The sequence below is a fragment of the Crotalus tigris genome, unplaced genomic scaffold (assembly GCF_016545835.1).
Source record: "Crotalus tigris isolate CLP2741 ecotype Arizona unplaced genomic scaffold, ASM1654583v1 scf7180000017546.9332058, whole genome shotgun sequence".
In the NCBI taxonomy this organism is placed as follows: Eukaryota; Metazoa; Chordata; class Lepidosauria; order Squamata; family Viperidae; genus Crotalus; species Crotalus tigris.
Genome location: NW_024096465.1, coordinates 8,513,094 through 8,529,786, shown reverse-complemented (window position 1 = coordinate 8,529,786; position 16,693 = coordinate 8,513,094). Strand labels below are relative to the sequence as shown.

General features: G+C 38.9%; 1 protein-coding gene across 29 annotated transcripts in view; it reads left to right on the top strand.

Moving 5' to 3' along the window:
- Nucleotides 1-16,693, top strand: part of USH2A (usherin) — a 466,524-nt gene that overhangs the window by 124,493 nt on the left and 325,338 nt on the right. For all 29 annotated transcript variants that reach the window (XR_005555900.1, XM_039336192.1, XM_039336254.1 and 26 more), the window contains one exon: nt 2,483-2,713. Coding sequence is in view for 28 of the 29 variants with exons in the window: in XM_039336192.1 (XP_039192126.1) it covers nt 2,483-2,713 (231 nt within the window). In the remaining variant the exon portion in view is untranslated. The remainder of the gene's footprint in view (nt 1-2,482; nt 2,714-16,693) is intronic.

The window sequence follows — 16,693 nt, the reverse complement described above, 5'->3', positions numbered from 1 at the left end:
AATACAATTTAGTCTATTAAAACAAAAATGCTTTTATAGATGTACTATTTATAAAAGACCAGAATAAATTTACGGTAAATGAATAAAATGATAATTGCAACAGGTATCAGTCATAACTTTAGCAAACATATATTGTGGTCGTTAGCTTCTATTGTATATTGCATAAACAGTGATATAGAGATACATGCTATTTATTTATTATCTAAAGGTTCCCCCCCCTCCACACACACATGTGATTTGTTGATGTGTAAATTTCAGAAGAATTCTTTATGTTAGGGCACATACATCGTGAATAATAAAAAAACATGGTGTTTACAATTCTAATCTTCAACCAAAGGGATTGCTTTCTATTTCATATAGTATGAAATAATATTACTATTTAATATAGTACTATTTAATATATGTACCACAGTGCATTAACTGTAACTAGTACATTTATTTGTGCTGGAGTAGACTTGAAAATGATTAAAAAATCAATATTTTCCTGTCAAGGAAGTAAATGTTACAATGCATCTAAATAATTAAGTGCGCAAGTGCCATAAAAGCTTCAAATTTGGATAGGGAAGATGCTATAATTACAGTATAAGCCTCTCCAATTTATTATGAGAATTTATTTAAGGAAGATTTGCCGTTTGTTCTAAAGATGGCTATGTGTATTCATTTTAGGCAATAATTAATTTTACTGTTCTGTTTTAGTAGTTAGAAGCTGAATTGGAATATTAAATCCTGGCAGTTGCATTCAAAATGCTGACATAGCTGAATAACTCCAAAAGTGAAATTCCAATTGTAAAGTCCATGTTTTCTTTTGAAACCTGTGCATTAATGCTGCATTTCATTAGTGCTCAGTGCTACTTATGTGGGAAGGCTTGTAACCTAACATGCCAGAACTTCAATTTCAACACAGTAAATTTTGACCAAAGCAGTATGATACTAATTAGATTATGAAGTCATAAATGATATCTGAACAAGAATTTATAATGCATAGCTTTTTTGACTCCCATCTTTTCCTTTATCTTAAAGTAATCTTTCTTTACACTATAGAAAAAATAATAGCAGTACATTAGATGTTCATATAAAATGCAAAAAAAATGTTTATGGTTTTATATACCAAGTACTTTAAAGGTGTATTATTAATTTATTATGAACAAAGATCTTGCTGTTAACTCTTAGCACAATGCCCTGAATGAATTTACAGGATGCATATTTTACTTCACATTCTCTAAATGAATTATGTGCTGTAAGATAACGAAAGCACCTGACTTTGATATATGTGGCATAGTTTAAGATTCCTCATGCAGAAAGCACCATTGTAGAGTAAATTTACAAAGTAACACTTGCTTAGAATTCACAATGGAACTTTATATCTGCAGGGATCTTTATATCTGCAGGGATTATAATGTGTTCAATAGGAAAATTGTCAGCATAATCTGCCACACCCAGATGCAGAAAGCTTCAACTGGTGATTGCATAGAGAATGTAATGAAGCCTTGAAAGGTGATTTTGTTTATATAACCTGTAAAAAAATATGTTCACCAAAATAGGAAAATACTTATTTTGCTCTTTTACCAAGTTCATACTGCATATGCTGTCCAGACGATTAACAGACAAAGCACATTAATAAATGATTTCTAGAAAGGGCACAATTTTTCTTAATAACATTCATATATGCACATACATGCAAAAGTATTATGTGGTACGCAGCTATGATCATTCCCAGTCCAGTTGCAGTACTTTCAAGTGAGAAATTATCCATCGGATCTGAGCTTAAATTTTCAATTTCCCACATTAGTGTTTATTCACTATCATGACTGCAGATAATATAATTTGCCATTTAAGGAGAGAAAAGTCTGTGCAAAAAAATCTTATAGTTTTTTTTTTCATTTTAGCCAAGTTATATGTGCATGCATATTTGAAACACAGGCAAATGCTACGTATTCATAGTAAATCTAAGTATGTAGACTTTTGCATCTATAAAGGCTTCTTATGGTGAAGTTTCTATCTTTAGAATTCATGTATACTAGCTCAGTTTGGTTTTTTTTATTACTATTATTCAGTTTAAGATAGCACTATTGTGTTCTAACAAAGGAATAAACTACACCAATGCCAAGTCAATAATCATGTCATATTTGTGAGTCTTTTCTGCAGATATCATTGTATCTTCTTGTTCAAAGGAATTATTTGAATTTCTGCCATAATGTTTGCATTATTTTTATGATATTAATGTGAAAATAATTTGCAAACAGTAAAAGAAAAAGCTAGGAATGCTGTTCACTTAAACAAACAATTGGCAGATCATATTTTTCCATTTTTAACAGTTTAAATATTATGTACAGTAGTATGACTATATAAAATCTAAGGGATTTGAAACTAGATTGTGAATAGTTCCTTTGGTAATACTTTTTAGTACAAAGCATTAATTTCTCTTTCTTTCTTTCTTTCTTTCTTTCTTTCTTTCTTTCTTTCTTTCTTTCTTTCCAAATAGCTCCAGTTCAGCTAATAGCACCTAGCACTGAAGGAATTAACAGCACCGTAATAAAGATAACTTGGTATGAGCCTGAAGAACTTAATGGACCTCCTCCAGTTTATCAACTGGAAAGAATAGATATATCTTTAGCAACATCGGATGTAAATGTAAAGAAAGGAACCCGTTTTCCAGGAAATGGGTATTACAAGTTTCCAAATTCTATGTTGCCGTCAAATGCCTACTTTACAGGTAAGGACATTTCATTCATTCATTCATTCATTCATTCATTCATTCATTCATTCATTCATTTTCTATAGCCATCCATCTCAGTCAATGATCCTGGGCAGCTTACAATTCAAAACTATATTATAATCAAACTACTAAAAACATTTTAAAATGACAAAAAGTATGGGAACATCCAAAATAAATAAATATATAGCAGCCAAGATACTTGGCCAGTTATCAATACAGCAAGGAAACAGGGCCATTGACACATTCAGCTCTCCAAGCTTGGGAACATAGTCAGCCTTACAATAGGTTAACAGGATTGGGACCATTCTACTTTCCAAAGAGGATGTTGTACAGTTTCTTGCCACTGTGGAAAAAGGCCATTTTCTAGACCCTGCCAGTTGATATTCTTTGGCTGAAGGGATCTGCAGTATGTCCATTCTACTACATCTGTTTGGACAGGTAGAGACTCTTGGAAAAAGGTGATCCCCCTGCCCCCAAACCATAGTCTATACTATGTTATTTCAAAACACTTTGGGGTACATTCTGATGGACATTTTCTTTGGGTGGATTTCCTCTGGATTTGCTATTTTACTTTTTACTGTTTTCCCACATAAATCAATGTTGTTTTTTAGAATGCCACTCTTCAGAATTCTTTTTATGTATCTTAATTTCTGGTGTGATAAAATACGGCATTATTTGTTCACTAAAGAAAAGCAAGTACTCTTCATCAGTGAGATTTAATTGCACATGATATTTTTGTAAGTTCATACTACAGCTCAATTGGTAAGGGATTTGGGGAATTTTTGCACAGCAGTCTTTAGGGACAGTTGTTTCTACCTTTGTCCCAGCAGGCAAATCTCGAGTCAATATTTCATTCTTTTGCCAGGATACTGGAAGTCTACTTAGCCAGGCACAAATTTCTCTTTTTTTCTATATGTTAATAGTATTCCATGGATCACAGGAATTATACAATGCCCATCTTTTAATTGGATTAGAGGAGGGTTGCATGCTGATTTTGACAGCTTTGAAATGTAAACTTTGCATACTTAAGGGGTCATACCATAGACTGATGTTTCTGTATCATTAGAATAGAATAACAGAATAGAATACAATATTAACTTTATTGTCACTTTGAATGTACACTAATCGGCATACATTAAAATGAAATTTCACTGCATACAGCTCTCAAAGGGTCACCGCCAATATGCACTACATAAATATGACAAAAATAAATAAATACAGAATTATGCATATACCCATATATATTATATGATACAGAGAAATAATACAGTCTAGTTAGAATTATGTATGCATGTGCAAAGCGAGAAAAACGAATCTTATGAGTTTACTAGACAGATGGCATAGGGAAGAAAGCTATTACAGAATCGGGTAGTCTTGCTAGAAATACTTCAAAACCTCCTCCCAGAGGGGAGCAACAGAAACAGACCACAAAGTGGGTATGTGGGGTCTCTAACAATGCTTTGAGCTCTAAGCACATAACTCTTATAAGCAGCATCCTGAATACCAGGGAGCAAGCTTCCTATGATCTTCTAGCCGTCCTTACCACTCTCTGTATGGACTTTCTATCTGAGTCACTGCTGCCACCAAACCAGACAGTGATGCAATTTGTAAAAATCCTCTCAATCATGCCTCTGTAAAAAGTGGCCAGGACAGAAGGAGAAAGATATGTTCTCCTCATCTGACGCAGGAAATGCAGACACTGGTCATTAGGGAATTCACTATTAGAGTATATGAAATATTACATAAAGTTTATGTTTAACTCTTTTTCCATTTTGTTGTCAGAAAAGGTATTTCTCAACTGGGCTAAGTATGGAAATGCCTTTAAGTGGCCATCCTATCCTCTCCTACCTGGCACTAAGTCCCACAGAACAGAACATAAATCAGCATGCAAATGTTTGAACAATTCATTTCTGGAAAGTCTTTCCTTTTAATCAAAGGTCATCTTTCTAAAAGCAAAAGAGTATTTCATTATTCTCTGTACATCACATTTGCTAACTAGAAACTATGTCCTCATCTCAGCCATGCCTCCCAAACCAACTTACATCCTCTTGTTAATAAACCTGGTAAGGTGAAATTTCAGAGTTATCTTAGATCTACAGTTTTTTACAAGGAGCTTTTCTACTTGTTTATAAGAACATCACAGTCTTGCCATTATTATGAATCTAGTCACCCATATTCTCTAGGCCTTAAGAAAGGCCTAAGAACTACAGTACAATTCATTAATATTTTGAGTAAAATTTCTGTCATCCTTAGGTTACTCCATTTTTTCACTTTCTTATTATAGGATGAGATAGTTACTCAAATGGTCCTATAATTGGAGAACTCTATAATATCCCCCCCTACCTTGACTGCAAAACATTCTATATCTCATTTCCAGCAAGTTCAATTAAAGAATGTTGCCTTTTTATTTATAAGAACTTTCTTTGAACTCTGGACAAAACCCTGGACAAATGTATCCAACAAAATGCACATATCGTAAGGATAAGGGAATAAATAATACATGGCAGACCTTAGGAATACATTTATAAAAATTAATAAGAAAACAAATGATTTTTTATGAAGGAAATGCTGGATTTGGCCTGTGAAGGGCCTTGTAGTGATTAAATGCTCATAAAATAAATAAGTAACTGCTTAGAGTTATTTCCAGTTCAGTTGAAGGTTGCTTAATCTATTTTCCCCTTTAGTAGGCAGGTATATGGGTTGTGGTATGGTCACTGCAGACCAAGCTCCCATTGTTACACAGTATTCTGAGCCATGCTTGGTTTTCCTTTCATTTATTCCTGTTGACAGTGATATGTCTCACTATGAAGTATTAACTGGCCCCAGTAAAGGAAGAATTTAGCTATCCTTTCATTTTTTTTCTCTTAGAACTTCTTTTGCTAGCATTGTGGTCTTGCACTTAAATGATTTCACAGTTCTCCTTCTTGAACAAGACATTTTCTTTCTTCCTTCTTCTTAATCCCAAGAAGCCTAAAGAAAGGGTGAAACACTTTAAAAAAAAAGTGATCCAGCACAACAAAGTGATTTCGGCTGCTTTGTGAACAAAACATCTTAAAACATTTTCTAATGTGCACCAACAGGGATTTATGCTACCAATGCACTGCACTAACCCTGACAGGCAGTGTTAGTGTAATAGTTTTTCTAAGATATAGGCAGTTTTAATCTGCATCAAACTTTGGCTTTTAATTCCCTTTTCTTTTCATGCAAAATACAGATTTATTTAGGTCTTTGAGGAAAATCCTTAAGTCTGTATGGATGACTTACACTTTTCAAATGTATCTTTGGGTACTTCTGTTATCTTGGATGTCCAACTTGTCTGGAACAGTATAGAGTCTCCTGCCTGAGCAGGGGATTGGACTAGAAGACCTCCAAGGTCCCCTCCAACTCTCACATTTTGTTCTGTTTTTATATATCTTTAATACTCTTTAATACCTTAATACTCTATAAAGAGTGCAGAGAAGAGCAACAAAGATGATTAGTGGACTGGAGGCTAAAACATAAAAAAAAACAGTTGCTGGAATTGGGTATGTCTAGTTTAATAAAAAGAAGCACTAGGGGTGATATGATATCAGTGTTCCAATATCTCAGGGGCTGCCACAAAGAAGAGGGAGTCAAACTATTCTCCAAAACACCTGAAAGCAGGACAAGAAGCAGGAGAAAAGCAACCTAGAACTAAGAAGAAATTTCCTAATAGTAAGAACAATTAATCAGTGGAACAACTTGTCGCCAAAAGTTGTAAATTGTCCAACACTGGAAGTTTTTAAGAGATTGGACAATCATTTGTATGAAATGGTATAGAGTTTTCCTGCCTGAGATTGGATTAGAAGACCTCCAAGGTCCCTTCTATTCTATTCTATTCTATTCTATTCTATTCTATTCTATTCTATTCTATTCTATTCTATTCTATTCTATTCTATTCTATACATTTTAAAAACATTTCAGTATCATATAACTTAATATAGGTAGTCCTTGATGATTATGTTAATTTAAACTGGGAGTTCTATCACTAACCAATGAGGTAATCAACTATGACCTCATGTGACAATATTGACTTACAATGGCAGTTACAACAGTTCATGTTCCAGTTGTTAGGGACAATGTCACATGATCTGTTTTTGTTTTATTTTTTTTAGAAGGAAAACTCATTCTTTCCCCATCCTTCCTTTATGGAAATTTAAAAAGGTTGATGCCAGGTTGAATTGGGCAACAATAGTTAAGAAAACATTAATAAAGCAAAAAATTAGAACTGAAGCAGCATGGTAAATATTTTATATACTGTGTAGTTAAACTCTCAGTTATACCCTCTTAGAAAAGAGGGTATAAATTTTTTATCGTCTGTAAGGCATAATCTATACTTCCCTATAAACAAATTGAATAGAATTGAATAGAATTTCATTAGGAAATATTTCAACTATAGTGCCCATTTTTTAAACTGATTACAAGATTTTTTTATTATTTTTATTGACTTTTTTATTCTTGCCTTGTGGCTTTTTAAGACAGCGTGATGGTACTAACAAGTAGTTTATTGAACAAACAAGTATGAAAGACATTCATTGATTCTAATTGTCTGTCATGAATATCATGAGGAAGCATTTCTATGAATATTATCAGGGAATGTTTCATCCCACAATTGATCTTTTAGAAAGTTCAAATTAATATCTTGTCTAACGATGATGAGCCTTATCAATTGAATGATTGCCAACATTAAAAAAGAAGGAGGGAGAAGAGGATTAAAATGTGTTGTCCCTATTAGATTTAAGTACTTATGGCCCCAAATCAATCAGATCGTAAACTGAGTAATGTTATTTCTGCCAAAACAATCAGTCAGGATTTATAATATATAACTTTATCTGCTGAAAAATAATAGTATCATAGAAGTTTATAAAATCTAGCACTAGTGTGTTGCATAGTCTCTGTATGTAAGTATTTAATCTACTCTTCTCTATCTCTCAAATATACATTCACTTATAATCTTTCACTCTTGGATATGATAAGCAAGAAAAATATTAATAAAATGTAGGTCCCATCAAAACTGGAATCTACATTTTATTAATATTTTTCTGATATTTAATTTTATTTACCTAGAAATGCACACTGTCATTTAACACGAATCACACCAATTATAGTGCCTATCTAATACTCTAAATGCTGTATTCTATTTCAAGATTTCCCATAAGAAATGGCATTATTGGGATAGCAGGTGTATGAAGATATCTATAAAAATATATCGAGTTTATCCTACTCAACTTAGCTGAAAATATTCAAACTATGTGATGCAGCTACTTAGAGCCATAGTTCAGAGATAAATTTATTTTATTGTGCTTATTATAATCTGGATCTTGTTTGAGAAGGGGATAGACAAACTAGAATGGAATTAGAAGATGGCAGTGGAAATGACAGGAGCAGGAAGAATACCTTGCTCCAGAAAGGTTGAAGCAACTGATTATATGTAGCCCCCCCCCAAAAAAGGGGAAACTGAAAGGGCATGATTATGTTTTTCTAATATAATATCCTTAATATTAACAAATGAATTGCCACCTTATACTTAGATGCAAAATAAATTATTAAAAATATAACTATTAGCATAACTATATTCAGAAAAGCTACTATTAGCATAAAAAATAGAAAGAAATATAAGAAAATTTATAGGCAATATAATTCAAACAGCAGGAATATAATGTGTTAAATTAATAGACAACACATTAATTATAGCAATCTCTGAACATAAACACACACGTATATTATAATTGGTGTCTTCGATGCATTTGAAGTGGAGAGCAAAAATGTTTATATTTAATTTACAAGAAAGAAGTTTAAAATGAGGTTTATGGAAAAATAATCCAAGTTTCTCTGGTGACATTCATCTTTTTTAAAATGCTGATTAATTTTGGATTTAAAAAGTGGTCATTACTGGACTAAAAAATATATGCTTTTCATTTAAGACTAAAGAAGAAATATATTTCAGCCTCTTCATTTTGCAAAGTAGAGATAGTTATAGTACCAGCTAGTAATTGAGGTTGAAGGACTATTTATATTTCCGTAAGTATACTCTCTCATCTAACAATCATCAACTATCACAACTATTCAAGTTTATCTTGGACTATTTCAGTTATCTTAAAAAAAAAGTAGGCAAAATCTACAAGTGTATGACCAAACCATGCAATTGAATTTTAAAAGGAGATGAAAAGAATGTGAACATATTTCAACAGATTGTAGCATCATGAAATTAATTGCATGAGTATCACGTATGTTATATATTTTCAATTAATTGTGAGATTTATTTTTTTAGTCAATCCAAGTCCTATATATAGTAAGGATAAATACAATTAAAATGATTGGAAGTTTATTGCTTGAGAATTGGCTTGTGATCATTCTTAAAAAATAATTATATTGGAATGCAATATTATAGAAGTCAAAGCTTTGGAAATGCAGTCTGTCAATTTCAGTGCAAGTTCCCTAATAAAGGTAGTCCTCGACTTAATGGCCACAGTTGACCCCAAAATTTCCATTATTATGCAAGACAGTTAAGTGAATTTTGCCCCATTTTATGACCTTTCTTGCCACAGTTGTTAAATGAATCACTGCAGTTGTTAAGCTAGTAACACAGTTCTAATGTGAATCTGCTTTCCCATTGCTTATCAGGAGATGATCAGAACACTGATAAATAAGAATCAGTTGCCAAGCATGTGAATTTTGATCATGTGATCATGGGGGTGCTGCAGTGGTCATAATTTCAAATAGTCACTAAACAAACTGCTGTAAGTCAAGGACAACGGGGCATAGTGTGTGGAATGAAAGTGGCAAAGAAGGAACGAATCCTCATAGAACTATTACATCAAGGCTAGAGAGTGACCAAGGATGATCCCATCATCCCCACACTCCCCACAAACACATACATTTTGTGATTGTACAACTAATTTTGAAGTCCAGGCTACAGAAGAACATCTTTATCCAAAGTGAAATAAAGTTAGCCTGCCTGAAAGAATAGATCAATGAAAATTTGTGCAAAGGCTTTATTTGCTCCTCCACCTGACAGCATTGTTGTTATGTTCCCTTTCCCACACCACTCCCATTCTAACACATTGGATCTCTAGGTGCTGTTCAGTATTACGGTTTCTGAACTCAGTAACAATTAGAATGGAAGTTCTTGGAACAGTTGCTAAAACTGCATTTTTATCAAATTAGACCTCAGTAGGGTTTGCAGTCTGATTCCCAGAAAGAAGGGCCATGAATATTTTACTGCTATTGGTCTTGTTTGAATATAGAATGATATAATTGAATTGAGTAGCAACCCATCAGCCTTCATGCAACTTATTATATTTTGCATGATTTTTCTTGACAAATTCCTAGAAATTTCTTGGATCATCTAACTGATTTACTTATCACATCAATCAGCAGTTCTTCCATACTTTCATGATGACAGCCTCTATGATAAGCTACAGAAATGTGTTTTTGAGCCACCTGTTAGGAGTACCATATTTCCTTGAAAGGAATTCAGAGTGCCTCTTGTGAATCCATGCCAGCCTGCATGATGTCTCTACCCTCACCCAATCCCATTCCCTCTCCCATCCACCAGCCACTTACCTGCCTGCTGGCCTGAGATTTCCAATTTCCTGCTACCTTTCTCATTGACTTTACTTGACGATCACATTACTGTAGCGTACCGTGGCAGTGTGGCAGCACAGTAGTGTTGAAGTGGCTACAAATTTCCATCTCATAGGAGCAAAGAGTCCAGGATTTTGAATACATATAAGTTAGCCCACTTGAAGTTCCTTGATTCCTAAACTATTGCCTCAGGATGCATCATTTCACCCAACTGAAGGAGACAAACAGACACAGAATAGTAGTATATAGATAATAATAATTTTATTTCACTGTTGCTCTTAATTCATTATGCAATGTAAATCCTCTACTTTCTTTCAAAATGGTATTAGAAAGTTTTTCTCTTCATAAATTAAATATAGTATATTCTCTACAAAAGGATATGCTTTTTGTTTTCATTTGAGTAGTTTTATTTTCTCTGTAAGATATTTTTCTGAATAACATTTTGTTTAGATTTGCACTTTTTCTTAACCTTTTACTAATAACATTGACATTAATATACACTTGTTGTAAATAATGGCATATGTAATATTAAAGGGTATGAAGAATGAACTCCGTCTTATACTATAATGTGCTCTACATGAGGTTATCTTCAGAATCGGTTCTGAAGATTCAGCTAATACTCAGATTGTGTATGTTGCGTCCTTCGCGAAATGGCAATGCCACGAGAAGCAGTTGTAGTTCTCAGGAACTTCTTTATTTCTGTTCAGCATACTGGTTACAAGACGCCGACAATGCCCAAATCTCTCGGCCTCTTTTATAGGCCATTCCCGGGCCAATCTGCAACATTTGGCGCGCCAGCACCCGCGCATGCGCGCAAGTGCTGGCAACAGCCAGTCTGGTCCCGGGCAGCTTGCACCTGCCCAGGACTGTTGCAATGCCCCGAGCCTGCTTCCACAGGCTCAGGACATAACACCCCTTCCCCACCGGCTAAGACTATGATCATACAATAATAACATACAACCTAATGCGAGCGTGGTGCCCATACTACCTAGTGCCAGTTATTTCCTCTGTTTCTATCATTCCCAGTGTTCTAATTTCCTATGTGTACAGGAATGTTCTCTGTTAACTCTGTTTTGCCAGTAGAGTTACAAAATCTTCTAAATACTTAGGAGATCTTCTGGCTCTCTGTGACCTCCTGACTTCTGGGTACCTGCCAAGTACCCCTTGACTGAGGGGTGATGCATACCTGTCCCCCCTGTTACACCCTGGTGATTCCCAAGGACTGTGCTCCACTGCCTGGCCTGCTTGCTTGCCCACCGGGCTCGTCAGGCCAGGGCTTCTTTCTCTGTTTGACCTGGTTGTCCTGCCTAGCTGCAGGCTCTCTGGCCCTCTTAAGTGACTGTCACTGTTGGGCGATTCTGTAGAACCTCCTAGGTCCGTCCAAGACCTGTCAGGAAGTTGTCTTTCCCCTTGTTCCCGTTCTGTCCCCGGGCTTGTGGGGTTTTCAGTGCTGTCCCAAAACTCAGTTGTCCCCTGAGTGATGTCAGAGGTGTTGTAGTCGGGATTTGGTTCCTCGACCACCTCCCTGTATGCTTGCCCCCTTCTAGGGACAGGGGTAGTGTCGGGCCAACTAGAGGGAATGTGTGCCAGCTCTCTTGCAGGGTGTGGTTTGTTTGGACAGTCCCAGATATCTTCCCTGACTGGAGTACTGAGTGATGTGGGTGAGTAGTGATTATGCCCCCGGGGTGACTCCCTGGCTGGAGTAGGCACTGGTGCCTGAGTTCTAGTTGGGCTCCATGAATTCCTGTTTGGAGCACTCACGGAACTTTGGAATGAGCTGTCTGTAGCTTCCTCGTTAATGATGGGCAGCAGCCCGTACTCTTCCCTTTGCCCTAAAGGGTCCCCCTCCCCCCCGGAAAAGACCCAGGAGTCTCAGTGGGAAGGTCCCGTCTAGTGCGGAGCTGGTCAATGTGTCGACACAGGACATGACCATTGTCCAGGGACACCTCGTAGGACAGAGGACCTGTGACTCTGGATACAGTGGCGGGGACCCATGAATGGCCAGGCCCATAGTTACGAGTCCAAACCGGGGCACCCACAAGCAGTTGTCTAGATGCCCTGGAGTGTGTGAGTGTGGAAGAAAGTCTGTCCGGATGCAACCGGTCAAGCTTGGTGGTCAGTTTGTGCCCCCAACGAAGTTCAGCTGGGCTCCTCCCGGTAGAAGTGGACGGTGTAGTGCGATAAGAAAGGAGGAAGTCAGCCAACCTGTGATGCCAGTCTCCATAGGTAATTTTCTTCAAGGCGTCCTTGGTGATGCGAATCATGCATTCAGCCATATCATTGGTGGATGGGTGGAAGGGCGCAGAGGTGGCATGACAAATCATGTTGGCCTGTAAGAAAGCTTGGAATTCGGAAGAAGTGAATTGAGGGCCATTGTCAGACACGAGGACGTCTGGAAGCCAGTGTGCAGCAAAAATCCCCCTCAGTACTTGAATAGTCTTTGCAGTAGTGGTGGAAGAGATAGGTACAACCTCAAGCCATTTTGAATGGCTATCAACTAGGACCAAGAAGAATTGACCCTGAAAGGGCCCAGCGTAGTCAATGTGCACCCTAGACCATGGAGACTGTGTTTCCTCCCATCTATGTACAGGAGCTTGGGGCATTTCAGGGTGCGAGTGTTGACAAAGGTGGCATGCATGCACCTCAGCTTCAATGTCTCTATCTAACCCAGGCCACCACAAATGGCTGCACGCAAGCACCTTCATGCATACAATGCCAGGATGACCCTCATGGAGGGAACCTAAGACCCTAGTCCTCATTGAGGTAGGAATGACAACTCTGCTTCCCCAAAGCAGACAACCCTGGAAGGTGGACAATTCATTCCTTTTGGACCAGAAACTCTGAAACTCAGTGCCAGAACAGCTCTCTGGCCATCCAGATAAAACCCACGAAAGGACACGTGCAAGTGTGAGATCTGTGGCTGATTCAGCGGCCACATCCCTGGCATCTAAAGGAGACTCAGGCAAGGCCTGAATGGAGAGGATATTGATAGTTGGTGCAGGGTCAGCTTCTATTACCGGCAGGGGTAATCTACTGAGGCCATCAGCATGGCCCATTTCCTTCCCAGATTTGTGAAGTAAGGAGAAATCATAGGCAGACAGAAAGATAGACCATCTCAGCATTCTGGGGGAGATGATCTGGGGAGTTTGTTTATGTGTGGTAAACAGTCCCAACAAAGGCTTATGGTCAGTGAAGACCGTGAAATGCCTGCCATATAAAAAATCATGGAATTTTTTGATTCCAACAACAACAGCTAAAGCCTCCCTGTCTATTTGAGCATAATTTCGCTCAGCAGAAGACAAGGTTCTGGAGTAATATGCAACAGGAACCTGAGTTCCGTCTGATCTGAGGTGGCTTAGTATGGCTCACACCCCATAAGGAGAAGCATCACAAGCGATGCACACAGGAAGGGATTCATTGAAATGTGCAAGCACACTGTTAGAAGTGGGTAAGGCCTTGACCTCATTGAAACTTGCTTCGTGTTTTTGTGACCACTGCCACACTGCCTGTTTGTCCAAGAGCCTGTGAAGAGGCTCGGCTACACTAGCCTTGTTTGGGAGGAAGGAGTTATAGAAATTCAGAAGGCCCAGAAAAGTCTGTAGTTCGGCCTTGGACTTTGGCCTAGGGGCATGCATAATGGCTTCCAGTTTGGATTCAGCAGGGTGAATACCGGTAGCATCAATTTTGAATCCCAGAAAATCTGTAGAAGGCACCCCAATTTTACATTTGTCCTTCTTAAATTTGAGGCCCGTTTTCCTGAACCTCAGCAGAACAGCCCTTAATCTCTCAGCTAAGTTGTGTGTAGAGTCCCCTGCAATTAAGACATCATCAAAATAGGGGCAAACCCCTGGTATACCCCATAGTGTGTTTTCCATTACGCTTTGGAAAATTCCAGGAGCAACATTTACTCCAAATTGTAACCTCTCTACCTTGAATGCCCCCCTATGGGTCACAATGGTCTGAGCTACAGCAGCAGCATCATCAACAGGCAGCTGTTGATACGCCTGAGCTAGGTCAAGCTTTGCAAAAACGCGCCCCCCCTTGAGGGAGGCCAGGATATGACTGACCACAGGGACAGGATAGGCATGTTGCTGCAATGCCTTATTTAGAGTGCATTTGTAATCTGCACAGATGCGAATGTCCCCATTTGCCTTAAGAGGTGTGACAATGGGGGTCTCCCAAGGACTGGAGTCAACAGGTTCTAAGACTCCTTGCTGAATCAATTTGTCTAATTCAGTGTCAATTTTACCCTTTAAAGCAAAAGGAACCCTTCTTGCTTTGATTCTAATAGGGGTGACAGTGGGGTCTAACTTCAGTGACACAGGGGGTCCTTTGTACGTGCCCAGCTGGGGGCTGAAAACATCTGCAAATTCTTTGCAGACTTCTTGTAGATCAAGTGTTTGCAAACTATTGAGCCCTGTGACGTGTATTCCCAAGGCCTCAAACCAATCGAGTCCTATGAGACTCGTTCATTCCCCCCCTACTACTACTACATCTAGTGGACCTTCAAAATCCTTATACTGTACGTTAAGGGTGGCCTCCCCCTTAACACACACTCTGGAGTTTTGAAAGTCAGTTAACACAATGTCAGAAGGCGTCAGCTTGGCCTGAAATCCGCTGCCAGAACAAATCTTCCTAAACGTGTGCATGGAAATGATCGAAAGTGCAGACCCCTTATCCAGTTCCATAGCCAATGGAACCCCTTGTAGCTTCACTTTAAGTGACAGCTTTTTCTTAATGGGCTTGTGTGTGCCTGTCTTGTAAATGCTTCTTCGCGAAGCGCAGAACCCCACCGTGTTTTGGCTGGGAACCCTGGTACCTTTCAGGCGCAATTCTTCCTGAGGTTGTACCTTCTGACGGCCCAGACACACAGCTGCAATGTGTCCCTGCTTTCCGCATGCCCTACAGATAGCAGAGTGGAATCTACAGTCGGTCCTCTTGTGGAGACCTCCACAACCGAGGCACTTGGGGAGAGCTGAAGAGCTTCCTTTCTGTTTCCCTTCTTTCGTGGGGTAGAGACGGTCTACTTCATCGTCAGGATCCTCCTCTGGGTTCCTTTGGGCTCCTTCCTGATGCACGGATGCAGCCTCTGGAGTGCTTCTAATCGGCCTCATGTTTTTGATGGCGCCACCCGCTGCCTCTTCTGCAGTAACCTCTCTCAAGGCATCTTGGAATGATAAGTCTTCTTTAGCAAAAAGTCTCTGCTGTAATTCTCTATGCCTCAGTCCGCATACAAATCTGTCTCTCAGCCGTTCTTCTAGATCCTTGAACTCACAGTGTTTAGCGGCTTTTCTCAGCGCAGCAATGTATTCTTTGGCTGATTCTCCGGGTCACTGATCCCTCTGTTCGAAGGTGTGGCGCCAAGCGATGACGGACAGCTTGGGCTGGAAGTGTTCCTTGAGTAGTTTTTTGAGATCTGTGTAGTTAACAGATTCTAGAGGTACAGGTGCTGCTATGTTTTCAGCGATTTCGAATGCGTCTTGACCGCAAACGCACAGCAGGATGGCAGCTTTCAAACTATCTTCTCTTACTTGGTTGACTTTAAGATAGTTTTCCATCCTGGCTACGTAGGACTCCCATCTTTCCGGATGCGAGACGTCGAATTCTGAAAGTCTTCCTACTTTTGCCATTTTTGTAGAAAAGGAAGGGTCTATCAGCCAGCCTACCCCCGATGCTCGCTGGATTGGCGGGTAGCTGCCGAGTCAACGCCGTTCCTACCACTCAGGACTCTCTCGGGTAAGCTTACACCTGTCTTCAGTCGATGTAAGGCAATCCCATTCTCGTCGCCAGTGTTGCGTCCTTCGCAAAATGGCAATGACATGAGAAGCAGTTGTAGTTCTCAGGAACTTCTTTATTTCTGTTCAGCTGGTTACAAGACGCCGACAACGCCCAAATCTCCCGGCCTCTTTTATAGGCCACTCCCGGGCCAATCTGCAACATTTGGCGCGCCAGCACCCGCGCATGCGCGCAAGTGCTGGCAACAGCCAGTCTGGTCCCGGGCAGCTTGCACCTGCCTAGGACTGTTGCAATGCCCCGAGCCTGCTTCCACAGGCTCAGGACATAACAGTGTATATAGTATCCACAGATAGACTGAATATGGTAATTATATTAGCTGGTCTCCTTTCATCTTTATTGGTTGCCAGGTAATTCTACTGTAGTCCAGATTGCTGCCTTTTACTTATAAAGTCCTTCATGATGTCCGGCACTGCTGCCTTTTCAGGCTCTGTTCCACATTCAAAACTCTTGGGCTAATGGGGAAAGGAGCAGGGCCTTTTTATTAAAGGTGAGTTAACCTCTGCCACTACAGATACAGCTGAACTATATTCCTTGGTATCCTTAACTTTTGGCTGTGGATTGTTGCTACAGATAACA